The sequence below is a fragment of the Pleurodeles waltl genome, chromosome 6 (genome assembly GCF_031143425.1).
Source record: "Pleurodeles waltl isolate 20211129_DDA chromosome 6, aPleWal1.hap1.20221129, whole genome shotgun sequence".
Taxonomy (NCBI): domain Eukaryota; kingdom Metazoa; phylum Chordata; class Amphibia; order Caudata; family Salamandridae; genus Pleurodeles; species Pleurodeles waltl.
This window is the reverse complement of record NC_090445.1, coordinates 967,113,420-967,134,038: the sequence shown is the minus strand read 5'-3', so window position 1 is coordinate 967,134,038 and position 20,619 is coordinate 967,113,420. Positions and strand designations below refer to the sequence as shown.

Below are 20,619 nucleotides of genomic sequence, written 5' to 3'. Positions count from 1 at the left end.
TAGGTGTCTGCTCTCCTTATCCGGGGGGACTGTGGAAGATGATGCCACAGAGTGTGTTTTTCTGGCTGCGGCTAAGATCACAGAGTCCGGTGGCGGATCCTTCCGCAGGAATAAAGGATCTTGTTCCGGAGCTTTGTATTTCTTTTGAATCCTAGCCGGGGCAGACTTGAGAGTGGCTGGAGACAGAAAAGTGTCCATAGTCGGTTGCAGCAAACCCGGTACTAGTGGCAGCAGTTTTCTCGAGACTGATCTGTGTTGTAGGGTCTCAAAGATAACTGAGGATGAGGTGGCCGGCTCCGGTACCTCAATATTTAGCTTCTGCGCTCCCCTTAGAAGAACCTCATTAAAAGTGGTGATATCATCCACCGGGGAAATCCTAGCAGGTGGAGAATCTGTGAGTGTGGGGGAGTAGCGCCCAACAGACGATCCTGAAGAAGACCAAGAAGGTGATCTTCTGCGTGGTGTTCGTGACCTGGTTCTCCTTCGGGAACGGGACCTGCTCCGAGAGGCTGTAGCAGAGTGTGCAGGTCTTGTGGTCGGCTGACGAGAAGCAGAACGAGCCCGTCCTGCTCTAGCTGTAGGCGATGGCGTTCTCGGTAATGAGGCAGTAGGAGAATACATCCTAGAGTATTGTGAATCCGGGGATGCTGCCGGTCTATTCAGGCTCTCTAACCATCTGGGTGATAGAGTGATGGGAGAAACATGCCCCGATGCTCTGGAATGGGATGATGCACTCCTTATAGAGACCACCGGTGAGGGAGCTTTGTCCGCTGGCTCTACTGCCTGTGACACAGCTGAAGGTTGTGTCGACGTCGATTGCATCCTCGACGTCGAAGGTTGCGCTGGCTGATCTGTTCTCGACGTCGAAGGTCTTGACGTCGGAGGTCTTGCCGTCGAGTGTCTTGACGCCGATCGCCTATCGCGGGACCTGGACCTACTCGCCGTCGTGTGTCTCGACGTTGAGTGGCGAGTGGTCGACGGCGGATGTTCATGCCGTCGAGGTGTTTTTGGTGTCGTGTCCTTCGACGCCAAGGGGTGAGACGTTCTCAACGGCGAACGGGAGCGCCGGAGATGGCTCGACGCCGAACGGCGGCCTGCCGTCGACGGAGATGTACCCCTGTGTCCATGCTTCGACGTTTTGTCCCTCGACGTCGGTCTGGTCGACGGTGATCTATGCCGGTGAGACGGTGGTGCCGATGACGTCGATGGAGAACAAACAGGAACAATCCTACCTGTCGACGTCGATCGGGCCATTCCTTCTGCTGTAGGTCTGGGAAGTGAAGAGGATGTTGACTTTTTCCTCTCCTGAAGCCCATGTAGCCTGATCTTCTCTCTGTCTTTGAGAGTCCTCCTTGACATGTTCTTACAATACTTGCAGGTGTCAGGACAGTGACTCTGTGGCAGGCAGACAATACACAGAGAGTGTGGGTCTGACTGGGCTTTCTTCTTCCCACAAGAAGGACATTTTACAAAAAGAGATGGCATTTTCTGTCAAAAAAGACTTCCAAACTCAGACAAAAGATGTTATCTGTTGAGTAAATAGGAAAAACACTATTTTTAAGGATTTTTCTGAAGAAAAACTCAGAAAAACTGAGAGCTCAATGCTCCAGGATCCTCTCAGAAGAAGCCGGAAAAAAGAACTGACCTAACTGTGAACCAACTGTCACCTTCCCTTCACCCCTGAGGCATGGTGGGATACTGGAGGTGCTCAGGGTCTTAAAGGCACGGTGCCAAAGTTTTTATGGTTCTCCTGTGTTAACCTGCATGCAGCCTATTGGCTAAGAATGCTTCATTGTTTTTCAATGTAGTTTTTTCTATTTTTCTCTGCTATTTACTGCGGTTTACTTCCCTAAGTCCAGTTTTTGGGGGCTTAGGTAGATATTTATGATCTATTGTGATTTTATAATATAAAAAAAAAAAAAAAAAAAAAAAAAAACTTCATAGAAATAAAGCATTTTAGCCTATTTATGATTATAGCCTGCATTGCTGTTTTACACATGATAATATGTATGTATTTTATATATATGCTCCGGGGTCCCCGCACAAGGGCGGGAATATTCAATGTTTATGACTATTGATGTGGATCCCCTGGAAGAGAACTGCGATAATAGTCTTGGAGCATACTTTGAAAATTTGTTACCAGCAACAAAGACATTGAAATAGAAGAATTCTGATGGTCTTGCACCGAATATTCATAACGGTGTAGTCCTCAGTGCTCTCTCGTAGAGTAATAGTCCTCCTGATACTGTTTGTCATCATCGTCAAAGTCCTGTATTTTGCATGTAGCTAGGATGGACTACTAGCTACTCCAAAGGGACTTCCATCCTCAAAGTCTTCATCCTCATCTAAGAGGTGCCCAGGCGGATAAGGCAACACCTTACTTGGGGAGGTGTGAATTGGCAGAATGGTGGATGCGATGATTTATCCCTTACAGTGATCCAAGACAGAGGAGGAGATGTTACTTTTCTGGGTGTTTTTGCTCCCTACTTCGATTGTTCCAACATCACTTGCCAACGGTAAGGTCGTCATCGGCGGGATTGTCAATGGTAGCATCGTCGACCTCAAACATATATATCAATTCTAGTGTGTTGAATGCCATAGTGGCATCCAAAAACACCACCACCATCAGCTCCATAAGACCCTCACTATAAGTTATACAATCATACAACCTGCGTAGGATGAGTCTGGTCCCTCTTATTAAGCATAAACTCAGACTGGTCCTGGTGTATAAGGGTGGTAATTACATGTCTTAGTCGATTCACTAATACTTTTGCAAGGGTCCTCCCCCCTCTATGGTAACAAGATTTGCCTGTATTAGGCACACTCATCAGGTGGTTTGCATTCCTTAAGTATTGTCACTATGGTGCACTGTCTCTGATCGTACAGGAGCTGGCCTATCTTTTTAGCTTCCTTAAACATTTCTACAATGTGGGTAGTTAACTTGCTCGTCATACATGTCTACAGCTCAATCAGCAGGCCATTCAGGCCTGCCACTTTGCCAGATTCCAGGCCTCTGGTTTCTGTGTCAGTTTCACTTTCAAGTTCAGCAACCAGTGCTTGTCTATTTTCATGTGAAAGTTCAGTGATTTTGAGGAATGGTCCCACATCTTCCTGTGATGAGGTGTTTTATATATATATATATATATTAGCTACGGAACCCCTTTTCTGCTGAGGTTCCTAGGACCCAGCCATACCAGTAATCTGCCTGATTTGTTTCTCACCTCTTACAGTCTGTTCTGAGGCAAGGAAAGTATTTTCTGGCAGGTCTCAATACTGTTTTTCACCTCCTGGCCAACTAAAAAAAGTCCCAAGTCCTATAATTTCAGACTCAAACACTTCGATCTGTGTTCTCTTCTTTTTCCTAATCCCAGTTACCAAGAAAATTACTTGAAAATTACTTGACCTTGCACTATGGTTTTGTAGGCCTCACAAAGGATGACACTGGAGTAAAACGTTCCTTTATTTCCCGTAAAGAACTGGTTTGTACTCATTTTGAGTTTAGCAACTAGTTTTTTGTTTGTTAAATACCATGGGTCTATAGACTAATCATCTCTTCATCAAGCTATTTCCCCTAAATTCCACCCAAATGGGAGACGGATTGGAGATTCCACAAGTCAATATTCTTGATCCCTCAAGGTGTCATTCAAATACTCGTTAGGCAAGGATATAAGCTATGCGAGAGAAACTGCAGTGTTCCCCAGGGTAAAACGTGGGTCTGTCCCCTGGGTTACATGCCCTCCAAACGTCAAATATGCCCCACAGCATCCAAAGATGTTGTTAGGGTTTAATTTCTGCTGTTTCCCTCGCAATGCCATTTCCTTGTCCACTACGATGTTAAGGCCTCCTCCTGGTAACAGCACTCCTATGTGTAGCTGCAGAAGGAGATCCCCTCATGTTTGTAGTGTGTCTGGTGTGTACGTTGGATGGAATATATGCAGAGCATAGGCTGATTGTTAATACCATAGCGTCCCAGCTTTGTACCCATCCATGTTTGTGGAATGATTTTGTATCCAATTACCGGGCGGACTGTCTGGTTGACACTGGAGGCGCATTATCATGCGGCTATCTTCATTGGTGGTCCACAAAAATAATAGGTTTAAGTAAATATAAGCTTGAGTAAGTCAAGTATTTAAGCTGTGTCGCGTCTGCTATTACAGTTATAAGGAAAGCTCCACCACAGGTATAACTTTCTTCTCAAATGTGTGAGATTTGAAATTCAACAATCCTATATTTCAATGCAGAATCTGTTCACATGCAGGCAGACAGCTACAATGTCTAAAAACTTGTTTATGTTGTTTATCAAGCACATTGTGAGCCCTTAATGGAGAATGCAACATATAAATAGATATACAATAAAAACCAAATCAACATAATATACTTCAATAAATGCATTACAAGTGCATTACGTAAAAGCCAAGTGGTAGTACACAAAATTCTAATAAGCAACATTTAAAAATGGTTAAAAATATCTTACCAAGATTGTCCTTTGTAGGTTTGAGTTAACACTGCTGAACATCAATTTACCAACTATAGTGGCAATTGTGGGAAAGACGAGAGCACCACACAAAATGCGAGTTGCAGAGACATGATCAGCCAGAGGGTTGGCTTCAGCGGGTATGCGAGGAACAGGACATCCAATTCCTATACAAATACACCAATGGTCATATAAATATATTATGAATGTTTTTAAATAAAAAGAAAAAGAAAAAGAAAAAAAAAAACTATTGATTTTCAAGACCCACATGCAACAGCATAACAGTGCCATCCATAATCTATCATTTATAAAACATCATATGCTATGTGTTTCTAATTATCCTTGTTTTGATTCTATCTTAATTATAGTACTACAATTCTACAACTGCCAAAATTAATCAGTGCATTGTGTGATTTTCCTGATCTCACACCTAAAAATGGTATCTTGGGAGGTGGGGAAGTCTATTTGTTAACACCTAAGCCCAGTTAGCAAGGCCTTCGGTTAACTTTTAATCTTCTCTCAAGGCCTTCATTTGTTGTTCGTATGCTACAGCCCATTCAATTAGTCCCTTTTTTCTCCGTTCCAGTTTGGGGCGGTGGGGCTCACAAAATGTACTACTATTCATCGGTTTAGTTATTTTTAGGAGTGTGCTCAGGGATACTGGTATTGTTTCATTTTGCAGTTGTAAGGAAATGCCTTCCTTGGCACGGTTACCCCCTGACTTTTTGCCTTTTGCTGATGCCAGTTATGATTGAAGGGTTCTGGGACACTGCCAACCAGGACCCAGCACCAGTGTTCTTTCCCTAAACTGTACCTTTGTTCCCACAATTGGCACAGCCCTGGCACACAGGTAAGTCCCTTGTAACTGGTACCCCTGGTACCAAGGGCCCTGATGCCAGGGAAGGTCTATAAGGGCTGCAGCATGTCTTATGCCACCCTGGGGACCCCTCACTCAGCACATGCACACTGCCTCATAGTTTGAGTGTGCTGGTGTGGAGGAAATGGCTAACTCGACATGGAACTCCCCTCAGAGTGCCATGGCCACCTCTCACTGCCCGCCACATAGGTAAGTCACCCCTCTAGCAGGCCTCACAGCCCTAAGGGAGGGTGCACTATACCACAGGTGAGGGCATAGGTGCATGAGCACTATGCCCCTACAGTGTCTAAGCAAAACCTTAAACATTACAAGTGCAGGGTTGCCCCAAAGAGTATATGGTCTGGGAGTTTGTCAAACACAAACTCCACAGTTCCATAATGGCTACACTGAAATCTGCGAAGTTTGATATCAAACTTCTCAGCACAATAAATGCACACTGATGGCAGTGTGGGATTTATTGTAAGATGCAACCAGAGGGCATCTTAGAGATGCCCCCTGAATTCCAGTCCGACTCCTAGTGCTAGGCTGACCAGTTTCTGTCAACCTGCCACAACCAGACGAGTTGCTGGCCTCCTGGGGAGAGTGCCTTAGTCACTCTGTGGCCAGGAACAAAGCCTGTACTTGGTGGAAGTGCTTCTCACCTCCTCCTGCAGGAACTGTAACACCTTGTGGTGATCCTCAAAGGCTCATGCCTTTTCTTACAGCACCCCAGGGCATCCCAGCTAGTGGAGATGCCTGCCCCTCTGGCCACTGCCCTCACTTTTGGCAGCAAGGCAGGAGAGGATAATGAGAAAAAACAGGAGGAGTCACCCACCAGTCAGGACAGCCCCTATGGTGTCCTGAGCTGAGGTGACCCCTGCCTTTAGAAATCCTCCATCTTGAGACTGGAGGGTTCCCCTAATAGGATTAGGGATGTGCCCCCCTCCCCTCAGGGGGGAGGCACAAAGAGGGTGTAGCCAGCCTCCAGGACAGTAGCCATTGGCTACTGCCCTCCTGACCTAAACACACCCCTAAAATTAGTATTTAGGGGCGACCCAGAACCCAGGAAATGAGATTCCTGCAACCTGTACCAAGAAGGAGGACTACTGGCCTGAAAGCCCTGCAGAGACGACAACTGACTTGGCCCCAGCCCTACCAGCCTGTCTCCAGACTCAAAGAACCTGCACAGCGACCCATCCGACAGCGACCAGTAACCTCTGAGGTTTCAGAGGACTGCCCTGAACCTGAAGGACCAAGAAACTCCCGAAAACAGCGGCACTGTTCACCAACAGCAACATCTTTGGAACAAAGAAGCAACTTTTAAAGAACGTACTCTTCCCACTGGAAGCGTGAGACTTCACACAATGCACCCGACACCCCCAGCTCGAGCTCCAGAGAACAAACACTGCAGAGAGGACTCCGAGGCGACTGCGACTACGTGAGTAACCTAAGATGGCCCCCCTGCACTCCCACAGCAACGCCTGCAGAGAGGATCCAGGGGCTCCCCCTGACTGCGACTGCCTGGACCAAGCACTGCACCTGCAGCCCCCAGGACTGAGAGGAACCAGCCTCCAGTGCAGGGGTGACCAGCAGACGACCCTCATCCTAGCCCAGTCGGTGGCTGGCCCAAGAAGCCCCCTTGTGCCCTGCCTGCATCGCTTAAGTGACTCCCAGGTCCCTCCATTGTTTTCTAAAGAAAGCCCGACGCCAACTTTGCACACTGCACCCGGCCGCCCCTTTGCCGCTGGGATCGTGTTTTATGTGCCTGTTTGTGTGTCCCCCACCCAGTGCTCTACAAAACCCCCCTGGTCTGCTCCCTGAGGACGCGAGTACTTAGCTGCCAGCAGACCGGAACCAGAGCACCCCTGTTCTCCATAGGCGCCTATGTGTTTGGGCCCTCCTTTGACCTCTGCGCCTGACTGGCCCTGTGTTGCTGGTGCGTTGACTTTGGGGTTGCCTTGAACCCCCAACGGTGGGCTGCCTATGCCCAGGAAACTGAACTTGTAAGTGCTTTCCTTACCTCAGAAACCTAACCATACTTAGCTTCCCCCAAGAACTGTTGATTTTTGCACTGTGTCCACTTTTAAAAATAGCTTATTGCCATTTTAACCTATACTGTGTGTACTACTGCTTTAATTCAGTTCCTTACTTACCTTTGTGGAGTACCTTGCATTTTATGTATTTGCTGCAAATCTTGAATCTTGTGGTTCTAAAATAAATTAAGAAAATATATTTTTTTTACATAAAAAACTATTGTCATGGAGTTAAGTCTTTGAGTGTATGTTCCTCATTTATTGCCAGTGTGTGTACAACAAATGCTTAACACTACCCTCTGATAAGCCTACTGCTCGACCACACTACCAAAAAATAGAGCATTAGAATTATCTAATTTTGCCACTATCAACCTCTAAGGGGAACCCTTGGACTCTGTACACACTAGCTCTCACTTTGAGATAGTATAAACAGTGCCTACTTCCTACAGCAGTGTATCTAAAAAGCACTGTTTCACAAATTTGGTAGGCAGGGTACCTACTGCTGCATTTAAATCCTTCACCACTGGGGGGGCATGGCCAAGCAAGGCATCATGGCAGCCACTAGCTGAGAGAGCTCCCGCTCCTCCAGAATGTTCTGTTGATCCAGCCTGACAGCGTGTCACCCCGCACCCGGAAGTTTGGGTGGAGGCGACCCGGGACACCTGATGGGGGGCTTGCTGAGTCCCGTAGTGGGCGCAGGAGTGGCTGATGCTGGGGCCGAATGACAAACCTTGGCCGGAGAGTCGGCGCTCAGAGGAGGCTGGGAGACGGCAGGTGAGGCCAGAGGTGTGCTGGGGCCAAAAGCGGCAGGGGCCTGGATGTGGACTCTGTGCAGGGGCCCCAGTGACAGTGGAGTGAGGAAGTGGTGCTGCATCCCAGTGTATAGCCCGAAGGCGCTAGGCCGCCACGGCCGGCCGAGACTGTATTCGCAATTCCCCCCCCCCCCCCCACTGTGAAGTGCAACTGCGTGGGCCGCTTGGTGTGCCTCATCCTGTGCTTGTGAGGCGAGGTGAAGATGGAGGCAGCGCCCCCCGGGCGCCTGATCGGTAGAGCTTGAGACGGCCACCGAATTGGGCCACGCGGGGGCCAAAGGGAGGGTCTCTTTTCCTGGTGGCCCAGCAGCTTAAGAAGTCGGGCCCCTAGAAGGCTTACATTGCTGCAATACATCGTGAGAGTGACCACTGCGGGGCCGGCGCGTCGGTGCAGCTTCGTTAGGCACTGCATCAAGGATCAGTCGGGTCTTGTGGGGCCCGGTAGAACTGTCCCCTCTACTTACCTCTTCGGGGCACGTCACGATTCGCCACCCCGGGACCCTCCCTCAGACTGTGAACTTCCTCTGATTGGAGCAGCTGGACTACGCACACAGTGCAGACAGGCTGCTAGCGCTGGGGCCCTGGTGTTGGAGCAGTAGTGTGGCCTGGCTGTGAAGTGGGCCGTCCCGGTTTTTGGGTCACCAACGAGGGGCCCGGACTGATCTGCTGTGAGCCTCGGACTCTCATGACTGCCGACAACTACACCCAGCCTGTGCCTCTGTTGGGGTTCCCTTGCTGCGACTTGCAATATACCAGGCCCTGGGGTAAGACGCTTATGCCTGGTGCCCTCCGGTCCGGTGGTGCTTTATGGTCGGTGGGTGGGGGAGGGATGGACACACCTGGACCGGATGTGAGGCGGGGGAGCCGAGCTGTGTATTAACGTAGCCCTGGTCTCCTGATCCTTGATCCTGATCTGCAGTGACTGTTTTTCTGCAGTGGGACGTTGAAGGATCATAGAAATGGGCTGGGACAAACGCTCCAGACTAAAGCAGCACAAACTAAAATGGATCAATACAACGCACCCAGAGACTCCTGTACCATCCAGGCATCCGGGGTACTAGGGGAGGTCAGAGTATACCCTGCCCCTCAACCCCAGCCCCACCCCCAGATATGGCAATGGCAATGCTCGTGAAAGCAATCCAAGACTCTAGGAAAGCAGTTGAGTCAAAGCTGGATGGGGTGCAAGTAGACCTATCCCTCGTGCGTCAGGACTTGCACAGAGTGGTTGAGAGGGTGACCTGAGACCAGCATTTCTACAGTGGAGAATGCAGTGTACGCACTTCAAGCTCAGATTACCCAACTCACCTCAAAAGGTGTCCGGCCTAGAGGAGAGGACCGAGGATGGCGAAAACATGTTGTGGAGAAATAATCTTCGCCTGGTGGGGTTGGCGAAGGAAATCACAAGAGGCAGAATGGAATATTTTATGGAGACCTAGTTTCAATCATGGGTGCCTCAAGGGAAATTATAGAGCTGCTTTGTGGTGGAGAGGGCGCATCGAGCACTGGCCAGGCGTCCTCTACCGGGGCTCCTCCCTGGGTGGTGGTCCAACTCCTGAACTACAGAGACTACTACACTACCACAAAATAGAGCATTAGAATTATCTCTTTTTGCCACTATCTTACCTCTAAGGGGAACCCTTGGACTCTGTGCATGCTATTTCTTACTTTGAAATAGTACATACAGAGCCAACTTCCTACAGTGGAGGTCAGGGGGGATGCGGAGGGTTGATTGTGGTGTCCCCAGGTCCCCGTGAGGAGAAACTTATTTAAATACTTGAGAGTCCACGTTTCCCCTTCTGACTTAGCGTGGGTGCTAAACTTCGAGAACTTGTCGGAGCGTCTGGACAGGGACCTCCAGCATTGGAAAGATCTCCTTCCCAATCCCATGACACATACAGCCCTCCTTAAAATTATGTGGCTACCTCAATACCTGTATGCCCTTGCGAATTACCCTTACCAAATACCAAAGGTGTGCTTCTGTGCTATCATATCTAAATTTACTAATTTTTTTTGGAACAGAGAGTGGCACAACATGGCTTTTCATACTGTGCAGAGGTCCCCATATGAGGGGGGCATGGGTGTCCCAGATTTACATGTTTACTATATAGCCGCCCAGGTGATGCCCATAAATGATTGGTTTTCCGGGGGTTGGGACAACTCGGCGGGATTTGCACCCGGTGTGGCACTGAATTGTTGGAGGGCGGCTCTGAGACATATAAAATGGGACCGACGTCTTACTCGCCTACCCCGCTGTGGCACGGCAACTGACTGCACCAACTCACCGCACTAAAGAGCTTTCTACAGTGGGATTTAATTGGGGTTACTTACTTAGGGGATGTATGTATATTATTATATATATATATATATATATATATATATATATATATATATATGATGATGATCTTATATCATTCCAGGACATGAGAGAGCACTATGGGCTGCACCAGAGGCAGTTCTTCTGATACCTGCAGTTGCGCCAAACCTTGGGGGCCCATGCTGCAACGCACACCCAGCTCCCCGACTACAACCCGCTAGAGGTCAGATTGATAACTGGGAGTCTGGGGAAGAAAGCAGTGTCCCAAATGTATAAATTGCTTCTCAAGAATGCCCCGGATGGGTTAGACCACCTGCGCCAATGATGGACGCACTGGGCGAAGATGATTGGCAAGAGGCATTGTTGACCCTCCACCCCCACCCCCGAGAGTTCGCTCTATTGGCTAGGCTGCAAATGCTGCAGTTCTACTATCTCCATGCTTCCTATCTGCCCCCTGCAATAATGTCGAGGATGTAGGGTGGGGCGGGGGCAGCTTTATCCATTTAACTTGGAATTATCCCCGAATACGACCCTTTTAGGAGGGGACTGGTAAGGGATTGGCGGAAGTCCTGGGGCGTCCTACTGATGTAAGTTCCAAGGTTGTGCTGCCGGAGCTTTTGGAAGAATTGGGGGGTCCACAGGTTGACAGGACATTTAGAGGGGTTGCATGCCTGGTTGCCAAGAGAGATATTGCTCGTGGGTGGAAGCTTCCCAGGGCTCCTTCGCTGGCGGAGTTGAGGGGGGGTGGATTGGTGTGTGCGTCAAGAAAAAAACATCTATGAGGCTCGAGGGTGTCAGGAAAACTTGACAAAATATGGGGGAAATGGTGGGCCTACCATGGTGTTTTGTTGTAATGTACCACCAAGTGCTGGGTGTCCAGCTACAGACTGCGTCCTATGCCTTGCACTTACATTATTGTTGTGTCGGAACTTACTGTATGTGCACTGCTTTCAACTTTTTGAAAATAATAAAAAATTGGTTCTAAAAAAAATAAAAAAATTAAAAACTTCAACGCTTTATCCCTGGACTGGAGTAAACTGTGGGCAGACCAAGACCATATGAAGGAAGTCAGCTCCCATCAATCCACACCTACCACTGCAGTCTTTCTACCTACATAGGTCCACCGTATTTTTTTCTGGCGATGTAAGTTTTGATCATGAAACGAAACTCAATTCATCTGGAACGTACATTAGAGGAAATGTGTTTGATCTGTTCACAGTCTCTCAATCAGTGGTTAAGGACACTCTTGTGCACATTTTTCTTTCTATCTGTTATGAGTCACCTTTCGTATCCTGTATCAGTGCAGCTTACTTGTTTGTCACTAGGTTTCTCCCACCTGCTTTATTTAGTATTCTCAACATTATAATATTTTTTTACGGAGGGTGCCTTTTGGAATATGGTCCAGATCTTGCTGGTATTAAGTGCTAGACTTGCATAATGGAGGATGTGGCCAAGGCCCAACCCAAAAAATCCAAATGTCAAAAATCTACTTTTCAGGAATAAGTCAACCTACATACGAGATGTCCTCCCCACCCCCAAAAAAACATCTAGTCATCAATGTGCTTATTGCTTTGAAGGGCTTAACTGACCACAATGGGACACCAAGATCAAATGGGAGGTTCCTTTAGCATAGCTGACAACATTTTCCCAGATACGTCCCATCTGTCTAGAGAAAGACAATCTTCTGGTGCACTGCACTGTGTGCTGAAATTGCGTTGAAGCACAATACAAAAACAAATCAGGGAGGCCCCCCCCCCCAAAAAAAAACCAAGGGAACTTCAACATTTCAAATTTTAACAGCTACGTTTTCCTACAGAGGCCAAGGAACCACTCAGTCTATCAAATTCACGTAACAGGCCAAATGGCATTGCGCTCGTAAGAGTTCTGGATCACAGTGATATTCTTCCCATGATCAGCAAAGAAAGTGCCCTCCAAAATGTATGAGCCCTGTCAGTAACACCCCCATATTTAGTACATATTAGGCTTTTGAGTCATTTGTAACCTCTATCGCCAGGTGCCAAAAGTCTGCAATTTCCCTATCTAATCACAGATCCTGGAATGTGTGGTCCTCCAAATCTTTGAATATACCCAAAGGAACTTACTTAGATCTGCCAGTTTCTTTTTAACTCCGTAACTTTCCTAAATTTGTCCATGTCAGTAAGATGTGCAACAGAATGCGTTGAATCGTTTCAATAATCCAATGTATTGTCTTTACAGAGTGAAACAATGCGTTTTGTTAGTCCTATCTGTATACCCCAATGCAACATAACTATTTATTGTTCACACACCAGAGCTCCATAGTCAGCTCGAACAACATGGGATGTAATGTACAGCCTTGCGATGCCTACCTCAGTCAAGTGTCACACAATCCTATATCCAATTACTGATTCGCAACCACACTCTGTCGTTTGTGTATAATAATTTAGAAGGTAGGACTGAACCCCAATTTTTTTGGTAAAAAGGGAGATATACAAATGCACCTTGGGTTCTGTGGTCACGTGCTACTCGCTAAAAAGTGCATCAACGCCTTGTCCAGGGTAGAAAGCACTATATAAATATGATTACAATATACTGCCAGCATACTGTATCAATGGCATGCAATATATAAAATGCCAATATAGTGTATTCTTCTGAGGTCATAAGAGTGTACATAATGTGTGTTAACTTTCTGATGTTGTGCACTGCCCTCCTGTCCGGAATAAAGCCAAACTGATCCTCATGGAGGAGACAGCCTATCAATGTAATTCTGGTAATTAATGTTCAATTAAGCAGTTTCACATCCGTACTCAACATTGACAGTAAGAGATACAAAGACAGATGTATCAGATATTTCTCTCCTTTTAGGATTAGTCTGATCAGCACTTCTCTTAAAGAGGGAGTCAACATGCCCACCTGATGTGCTTTCTCATGGGTCATTAATAATTTGTCTAGGTTTAAATTAGGTATTAACTGGAATAGGTCGGTGGGTATACCATCTGGTCATGGAGTTTATTATTTTGCATCCCACAGAATGCTTCCTCAATTTCATTTGCGGTTTGGAGGAATTCTAGACCGTCATTTTTCTTCAGAGTGCTTTGGCAGTTTTATCTTAAATAGTCTAAAATTTCTTACCTTGGCATTATGTTGGTCTGTGTGCAGCCCTACACGAGGTATTCTTCACATTTCCTCTTTCTCCCTTCCCGATGATAATTTCCACCTACTAATGTAGTCTTAGTATGTGTGTGTGAGTGGGGGAGGGTTCGCCACAGTGGTATTTTCAGACTAGTCTTTGAATTATTGAGCGGGCTAACAACGAGTTGTCATAAAGGAACCTATTTAACTATGCTAGAATCCTGCTAGGTCTTCTACCTTTGTCAAAACATAATCAATTATGCTGTGGGTGAGTGTGTGTGGGAGTAATGAACACGTGATTCACCTTCTGATCTCAGATTCCTCACCTTTTCAATACGAAAAGGTCTAAAAACTTTTCAGCAGTACCTATGCCCAGCAGGTGGTGCTATGCAAATCTGCAGAGATGCTTTTCTGTTCCAGAAATTACATGCGTACCATTATCAGTGCCACTGCTGCATGTGGATGTCATCTGCCTTCAAGGCTGTCTGCACCACCAGATGTAGAATCCCTAGAGAAACTTGGCTTTAAAAAGTGTGCAGATTTCTAGGCTTGGTATCTTATTAATGTATAGAACCCAAATAACACAACAGGGAGTATTTGGGGGAGGGGGGAGAATGAGTCTGTGAGGTATTGCAGCTAAATAGAGTTTCTACCAGAAAGAGCATTAACAAAGGCAAATAACTTGTTCTTCTGATAGACTTCTAGCCGCAGGGTCCTCACCTTTTGACTAGATATCAGAACAGTAGCTTTGGTTGGGGAATTGGCTCAAACCATAAAGTCCTGTAGGACTGAAATGGCCAAAATGCCTCTTTCAGCTAACCTGGCTGTCTAGACAGTAGTGCCTAGTAAAGGTATGAAGTGACACCTATGCAGCTCACAGACAGATGTCTAGATCAGGAACTCCAGGTGCAGTGGAAGCAGCATTGGCCCTGCTGGAATGAACTCACTCTCCTTCCGGAGGCTACTTTTTGGCCACTGCTTAGCAGAGTTTGATGCAGAGGATGATCCAGAGGAAGGTGGTACCTTTCGGCAGGGCCTTGCCTTTTCTTCCACTCCAGCGATTGTCTACACAGTTTACTTTGGTACAATCAATGTAAAAGCTCAGCGCTCTTTTGGGGACTAAACAATGGAGTCTCTCCTCTTCCTTAGAGGGGTGAGACAAAGCATAGAACCCCGGCAGAGTGATGGTTTGACCGACGTGGAAAGGTGTCACAACATTCGGCAATACGGATGTTTGTGTCGGTAATATCAGTTTGCCTGGAATGTTATGGCTAAGAGGAAGAATGTCTTAAGTATAAGAAACCGCAAAGGGCAGCTCCAAAATGGGTTAGAGGGAGCGCATATCAAATATATTAAGACCAAGTTAAGGCCCCCCTGTGGCATGACAAAAGGAGAGGGATGAAGGAAATTAGTTACTTACCTGTAACTCATAGTTCTCCAGTATTGGAATCTTTCATAGATTCACATGCTTGAATGATTCCAAGACCTCGAGATGGGAGTCCCTCAGATTTTCCAAAGCGCAAATGCACAATAACTAAGAGAAGTGAGCTTCCCAGGGGAGGAGGGTGGGTCACATGTGAATCTTTGAAAGATTCCAATACTGGAGAACTATAGTAACAGGTAAGTAACTTATTTTCTTACTCTAGTATTGAAACTTTCATAGTCACATGTTTGAATCAGAGTGGATAGCAGTAGTCAAGCACACTAATCTCCAGTGTACACAAACATTTATAACCATAAATATATATGCTGATATCTACTAACATTTTTAGAAAATGAATTATAAACTTGTGTACACAGCAAGTGTAAGAAGCTGGCCTGGTGTGTGGTGGTTACCCAAAGTACTTACACCTAATACCAAGTCCAGGTATCCCTTCTTAGTGAAGTGTAGGCAGTGTCTAGAAGCCAGGCTCTCTAGAGGTAGCTGTGGATGAGCAGCCAAAGGTTTATCTAGGAGACATGCAAAGCTCATGAATTACCACTGTAGTCACACAGCACTTACACACATGAAAGAAAAGGTACTTTATTTTTGGCACAGATTATTACAAACCACTAGACAGGTGATCCACTCTTAGGAGGAATTAATACACTAAATACATACTTACACTAGCAATCAGAAAAAGGCATAGAAAAGGTTAGGAAACAGTGCAAATAGTAATAACCAAGAGTGACCCTGGGGGAGCACAAACCATATACTGAAAAAAAATGGAATGCTAACAAGGTACCCCCACCTGGGTAAGTAAAATGTGTAGAGGGAAGATAGGGGTATTAGAAAACCACAAAGGTTACAGTACCCCCCAGCAGCCGATTTTCCCCAAACCACCCAAAAGGAAGAAAGGTAGGAAAAGAAGACACAGAGAGAAGATTGCAAGAAAACCAGCAGTGGATTCCTGAAGAAAGAAGACCTGTGGAGAGAGGGGACCAAGTCCAAGTGTCACGGTGGAGTCCAGGAGGAGTAGGAGGTACTACCCACCCAGCTGGGGATGCAGTAGTTGGTCAACGGTTCTGAAGAACAGGTCAGCACTGCAGCCCAGGAGCCGGAGAAGAGTTCCAGTTCGATGCAGATGTCCCACGCCGGAAGGAAGATTGCAGACGGGTAGCCGTGCAGGATTTCCACCAACAAGCCTTGGCAAAGGCAAACTCGGGGCTAGTGGAAAAAGGTGCTGCTGGGGACCAGCAAGGTCTAGGAGGACTCAATCCAGCAGGGGGAGTCACTGAGGACCCTCTGTGTCACAGAGTCCACAGGAGCAGAGGCAGCACCCACAGGACGGAGCCACAGAAGACGCCCACGCAGCACTACAAAAGTGGATCCCATGCTTCAGGAGATCCATGGAAGAGGCTGGGATTTACAGGAAGGAGTGATGGGGGCTGGAGCTGCACGTCACCTGAAGATCCCTTGGAGGAGATGCAAACAAGCTGTGGCAGCTGCAAGTGACGCGGTGCACTGGGGTACTATCTTGCGTGGGAAGGCAAAGGCTTACCTCCACCAAAGTTGGACAACTTGCAGAGGACCCAGAGGACTACTTCCGAACCACCGCCAATGATGCAGGATCCACGCAGCTAAGCAGGGGAAGGGGACCAAAGCAGCCGGTCGTCGCTTGTTGTAGGTGCCTGCGGTTGCAGGGAAGTGACTCCTTCATTCCAAGGGAGATTCCTTCTTCTTCTTCTTCTTGTGCAGGATGAAGAGTTGCAGTCTTTTGAGGATGCACAGCCAGGAAACTGTTGCAAAGCTGGCAGGAACTCTGGATACAATGTTGCAGAAGAGTCTTCCTTGTGGATCTGCAGCTTGTGGCTTCCTGAAGGGTCCAATCGCAGTTCTGGGAGGCCAGAAGACGAAGTAAATGTTGCAGAGGAGTCCTGCTGTAATCTTGCAAGCCGAATAGGAGGACACAACCAAGAGAGAGACCCTAAATAGCCCTGAAAAGGGGACTGGTCACCTAACCAAGTAAGCACATATCAGGAGGGAGCTCTGACGTCAGCTGTCTGGCCTGGCCACTCAGATGCTCCCAAAGTTCCCCGCCAACCTTGGAATCAAGATGGCAGAACCCAGGGACCCTCTGGAGGAGCTCTGAGCACAACCCCTGGGGTGGTGATGGGCAGGGGAGTGCTCACTCCCCTTTCCATTGCCTAGTTTCGAGCCAGAGCAGGGACTGGGGGTTTCATAAACCGGTGTAGACTGGTTTATGCAGAGGGCACCAAACGTGCCCTTCAAAACAAACCAGTGGCTTGGGGAGGCTACCTCTCCCATGCCAGTCATACCTATTTCCGAAGGGAGAGGGTGTTACCTCCCTCTCCAAAATAAATCCCTTGTTCTGCCTTCCTGGGCTGATCAGATCAAGCAGCAGCTGGGCTGCCTGAGAAACTCTGTAAGACTGGTGGTAGCACTGCTGGGGGTCCTCTCTAAGGAGTCCCAAGAGTGCATGGAATCATACTGCCAATACTTGCAACAGTATTGGAGTATGATTCCGAAATGTGCGATACCAAACATGCCCAGGTTCTGAGTTACTATTATGTGGCTGGACATAGGTAGTGACCTATGTCCAGTACATATATAAAATGGCATCCCCGCACTCACAAAGTCTAGAAAATGGTGCCGGAGTTCGTGGGGGCACTTCTGCTAGTGCAGGGTGCCCTCACACATGGGTATCTGCACCTTGCCCTCTGGGCTGAGAGGGCCTACAATAGGGGTGACTTAGTGACCTGATTTAGTGACCCGGTTCACGCAGACTGCAATGGCTGGCCTGCTTAACTCTTTGCATGGGCTCCCTATGGGTGGCAGAATAACTGCTGCAGCCCATAGGGATCCCCTGGAGCCCCAATGCCTTGGGTACCTAGGTGTATTTACTAGAGAATTACATGGGGGAAGAGGGGGACCATTATGCCAAGAAAAAGGTATAATTTACAGGAGAGAACAAAACTACTGGGGTCCTGGTTATCAGGAACCTGGTAGACACAGTCAAACATATTCACAACAGGCAGAAAATGGGGGTAACCATGCCAAGAAAGAGTGCACTTTCCTACAGCAAGTGCTGCGTTTATTTGTGTGCTGGCATGTCAAACAGTATAAAATAATAGACAATGTGCTGAACTAAAACTGGGATGGTGGGGAAAAAAAGGAGACCGCTCACAGTTACTGAAAAAAATGTCTCAGCACCGCTTGACTTACTGCCACATCACCTTGAGGCGCTGAATCTAAGCAGTAGTGCTTTGTAAAAGTGTGCATATTCTTCCAGATGGCTGCTCTGCAAATGTCCTGATGAGGTTAACCACCAAACACTGCTGTTGACGTTGATACAGTTGTAGTAGCATGAGCATGTGCGGAAGTCTGCAACGGTTTTCCTACTGCCTGGTGACAGAAGTGAATTGCATTAGATATCCACCTAACAATATTTTGTTTCAAAAGGGGATGGCCTTTCTTGGAGCGCTAAGTGCCACAAATAACTGGTTAGATTTACGAAAATCTTTGGTTTTTCCAGGTAAAATTAGAGGCATCTCTTGATGTCAAAGAATGGAATACTTGTTTAGCTGGTGTTGCAGAGTCAGGAAAGAACATCTTTAGAATGACCGGTTTATTGGGATGAAAGTCCGAAGACACTTTAGGAATAAACTTTGGGTTTGTGCAAAGGATTACCCTATCTTCCTTAAATTGTACAAAACTATCTTGAATGGTGAGGGCTTGGGTCTCGCGGACTCGTCTAGTTGAAGTTAGAGCCACAGGGAGAGCTACTTACTAGGAGAGGAACTTTAAATGTGCCGTGTTCAAATGCCAAGATGGAGGAGGAGGTCTGACAGATGGGAAAATCCTAAACAAACCCTTAAGAAACTGCTTGATAACTCTAGCAGACCACAATGATGGTGACTTATCTGATTGCCTAAACCACGATACAGCAGCCAGATTAAATCACGAGCCAATCCGGATCACGCCAACTGTATTAGATATGGAAGGATGTGTTTACATAATGATGAGAATAGATGGATTTGCGCTTGTTGGCACCACGTGCACCATCTCTTCCACTTATGTTGGTAGGTTTTATTTGTGCTGTCCGCTCAGGCTCTGGAAAGTATATCCCTACAATACGGAGAGATGTTTAAGTGGGCAAATTTATTGTGCTCAGGAGCCAAGCTGATAAGTGAACAGACTTGGGATCCGGATGTAATCAAAGCTATGAATATAAATAACCATGTCAGTATAAATATAAAAACATAATACAGAAATTATTAACATTTGCGGATTCGAATGGCAGCATATATAAAATTTAACACAGCCTGTATCGTCCCTTTACTTCCTAGGTCCTGCAGATAACAGAAAGCAGAATGGCTGGACCCATAGGGAGAAGCGCATGGCGTAAAAACATTTTCCTAGGTGCAGTATATAAGTTACAAAAAAGAACAAAGTGGAAGGAGCATTGACGTGATCTGCCATTGCAACAGCATGGCAGAAGTCTCTTAAACCAATGAATAATGTATGGGAGTTAGACGAAATCTAGTGAGTAAAAACTTGTGCTGCTCGGAGGAAATGATATTAAGATATAACTTGGGATGTGTTGGCTGTGGCAACAGACTCTCCAGGTCCCCGGATGCGTCTCTGGTTAAATTGGAGTCAAAGATAGAATGCCAGTATAGATCCGTAATCCTGTTTTTGCTGCCTCCCCTCACTCCTGTAGAGAGCTGTGGGCCTGGAAATAATCCCCTACCCCAAGCCAAGAAAATGTAGAGCTAACATATCTAAGTCAGGGAATGTCCATACACTGAGTTAATGACTGTAGGAAAGTCCTCTTTTTTTGCCCTGATCACCCCCACACTTTTTGGACAGGTACTGGTGGTTACTGACTCTTGGCTGTGCCCTGGGTACTGCTTACCAGTCCCAGGGCCAGCGCTCTGTGTAAAATGGATATGCAAATTAGGCTAATTATAATTGGCTAAGTTAACCTACATATAAGTCCCTAGTATATGGTAGGGCATGTAGGTTTAGGGACCACAGCATAGGTGGTGCACACCTAGGTGCACTGCTGAGGTGCCCAGTGTCATTTTAAAGGCAGGCCTGCCTTGCTGGCTGCTTTTAAATTAAAGTTATATGCAAATTCGACTTTGGAATTAAAAGTAGTTCCAAAGTCTTAAACTACCTTATTTTTACATATAAGTCACCCCTAAGGTGTGCCCTATGTGCCCCTAGGGCTGGGTGCCATGTAACTATAAGCAGGGACTTTATAAAAATAGATTTATAAACCCTGGTGAGGTAAAAACAGCCAAATTCGTTTTTCCCTCATTGAAGTAAATGGCCTTCATAGGCTAGAATGAGGAGACTTTATTTTAAATTTTAAAGTCTCCTTAAATGTTGCATACCAAGAATTTGGTATCAAATTAATTGTTGTAATAAATCCCACAACTTCCAGTTGTTGGATTTAATATAACTTGTTCAGGTAAAGAGTTTTAGACTTTACCTAAAAAGTTGCCAATTTCAGCCCTGCATTGTTTTTGCTGCTGTGCTCTGATTGGCCAGCCTGCAGCAGCTTAGTCAA

General features: G+C 46.7%; 1 protein-coding gene across 1 annotated transcript in view; it reads right to left on the bottom strand.

Moving 5' to 3' along the window:
* MARCHF5 (membrane associated ring-CH-type finger 5) overlaps positions 1 to 20,619 on the bottom strand; it is a 212,255-nt gene that overhangs the window by 42,325 nt on the left and 149,311 nt on the right. Inside the window, exon 5 of the mRNA XM_069239806.1 lies at positions 4,475 to 4,641. Within this exon, the coding sequence (XP_069095907.1) occupies positions 4,475 to 4,641 (167 nt within the window). The remainder of the gene's footprint in view (positions 1 to 4,474; positions 4,642 to 20,619) is intronic.